Source organism: Halyomorpha halys, unplaced genomic scaffold, assembly GCF_000696795.3.
Source record: "Halyomorpha halys isolate HHAL.00 unplaced genomic scaffold, Hhal_1.1 Scaffold43.1, whole genome shotgun sequence".
Classification (NCBI taxonomy): domain Eukaryota; kingdom Metazoa; phylum Arthropoda; class Insecta; order Hemiptera; family Pentatomidae; genus Halyomorpha; species Halyomorpha halys.
In genome coordinates, this window is record NW_027106553.1 from 169,314 (window position 1) to 171,567 (window position 2,254).

Sequence of the window (2,254 nt, forward strand, 5' to 3'; positions counted from 1 at the left end):
GGTTTCGGCCTGTCCCGGTACAAACAATAACGGTTTCGGCCTGTCCTGGTACAAACTAAACTAGCAGGGCACAGTTGAGGACTACTGGTGTAGATAATGATGGTAGTAGCAGAGTAATGCTGAAAATATGCATCTAGGGAAAGCTATATTACTGCTGCCGTTTAGAACCTACCCTATTATTATTACATTATTACAGTTTTGATTGGACGACAGCTATTGAACTTCTGCTCGCTATGCTTGTTTAAAAAGAGTAAAGAAACCACCATTGAATTCTTTTCAATGAAGTTCAAGTCTAAATTTGCTCAAATACAACTCAGTTCATGGTGTCATATTATAAACATCAACAAAAAAAGTATATTTTTGCTGGTATGTAATATATAAGTATGGAAAATAATTACCATTTATATTTTATTCAGTCTCGAAAATGGTTCTATTGAAAAAGAAGATTCGTTGAAAATATGTAATTTTAAATGTTATTATGATTATTTTATCTGAACTGTTACTTAAATGCATTTTGTTTTGTTGCTTGCAGCCATTTAACAGAGCTGAGCCTCCTTAGCAGTGATTCCATCTTATGGAAAGCCGGTCTGGGGATTGCCTTCGTCGCGGCCATCGGTCTCGTCGTTTCTAAGCTTATGAAACATGAGAGGTGATAAATGCAAATCCTTCTGTTATTCTGTGATCTACTTATTATCTAGTCACTGTCTTCATTGCTGATTTGGAGATGTAGTTTTTAACAAAATATTCCTCAACGCAACAGTAAAAGATAAAAAGTGAGAGAGAAACTTAACATGTATTTCTTTTATTTTTCTTCTTTTTTTAATACCTCTTTGCCGTGATGATTGTTAACTATTCTAATTTATTATTTTAAATCGTGTTTCCTGTTTTTTTTCCCCCTTTATTTTATATCAAACACGAGTTTTGTTATTATTTGAAGGATGGTAGTATTTCCATTATATGATTAGTATGTTGCCGTTTTATTTAATAGAAAATGAAACAGTTTTTATCCATTGGTGTGTTTTAGAGTTTTTGAAAACATGGTAGTTTTTAATTTTTATTTTATGTTTCTATCAGATAGGGTACTCATTTCAGTAAAATGATAATTAGAAACAATTGAAAATAAATTACGCATGTAAAAAAAAAAAAGATTTTTTCTTTTAAATATACTTTATTCAAAAATTGTATAAATTGGACGCCAAAACTTTTTTGTCCTTATAATCCTAATAATTAATAATCATATAATGATTTGTGGTATAATAAAACGTACATTTAATGTCCTTTTGTATAGCTTTGTAGATTTGCTGTTAGATGTTGAAAATTACTTTTATTATACTGTTAAGATAACTAATACTGTCTTGAACGACCAAAAACTCATAACCATCTTAATAAACTTTCTATAGGTCATTTGAAAATTCTTGATGATGCAAAGTTTTAAACGTTTGATTTAATTATCTAAGAATTCTTTTTCAGGACCAAAAAGATGTTTTATTTAAGTTGTAAAACAATAGCTTAAAGTCTTAGAAATCACACTCCTTCCTGTGAGTGTTTACTAATAGTTTTGTCTCTTGGAATCATATTTTGTTTCATTAAAATATGTTACTTTTATTTTATGTAAATATTTCACTATTAAACTTATTGGGAATGGGGTGGGAGAGGGGGGATACTCTTGCATTTATTCATATTGTGATATTTTGATGTTTATACAATTATACGTCACTGTTAACACTTTCACTGCGGCATCTGAAATATGAAGTCGTTCACATCTACAGCAATATTTTTTTATTGTATAGTTATGATTTTATAACATATAAGAAACTTTTTTTAATACTTTTCGGATAGTATATATGAGAAGAGATGGTTGGGGATGCAGTCAATCAAGAACACAAATAAATAAGTTTTTACTTACTTGTGTTCTACACTTACCGCACCCCAAACCATCTCCTCATATATATTATCCACGGTAATAAATCTTCTCATCATTTGTGGATAATAAATTAAATAAACTAATAATTACTATGTGATTAAATTCCCACTTGTTTAAAACCCGCAATCGAAGGCTGGCCTGATTCTCTTTCTGCTCCTGAAAATTAAAGGAAATATATAATTTGTGCATTATTTCTTATTTTTTTATATTTATATTTTGTTATACTATATTAGATTCTTTATTATTAGAAACCAAGGAAAAGATATGTTCACTAAAAATGATATTTACTGATAATGCATGTATATATAATATTTTACTTACAATGATTAT

The 2,254-nt window shown here is 29.1% G+C and overlaps 1 protein-coding gene across 3 annotated transcripts in view; it reads left to right on the top strand.

Annotated features, from left to right (window-relative positions):
• The window catches only part of Miro (mitochondrial Rho GTPase), a gene marked incomplete in the record, with an annotated part of 32,661 nt that overhangs the window by 27,864 nt on the left and 2,543 nt on the right, over positions 1–2,254 (top strand). For 2 of the 3 annotated variants that reach the window (XM_067044910.1, XM_067044909.1), the window contains 1 exon segment: positions 533–649. In XM_067044910.1, coding sequence (XP_066901011.1) covers positions 533–649 — 117 coding nt within the window. 3 annotated transcript variants of the gene reach the window in all.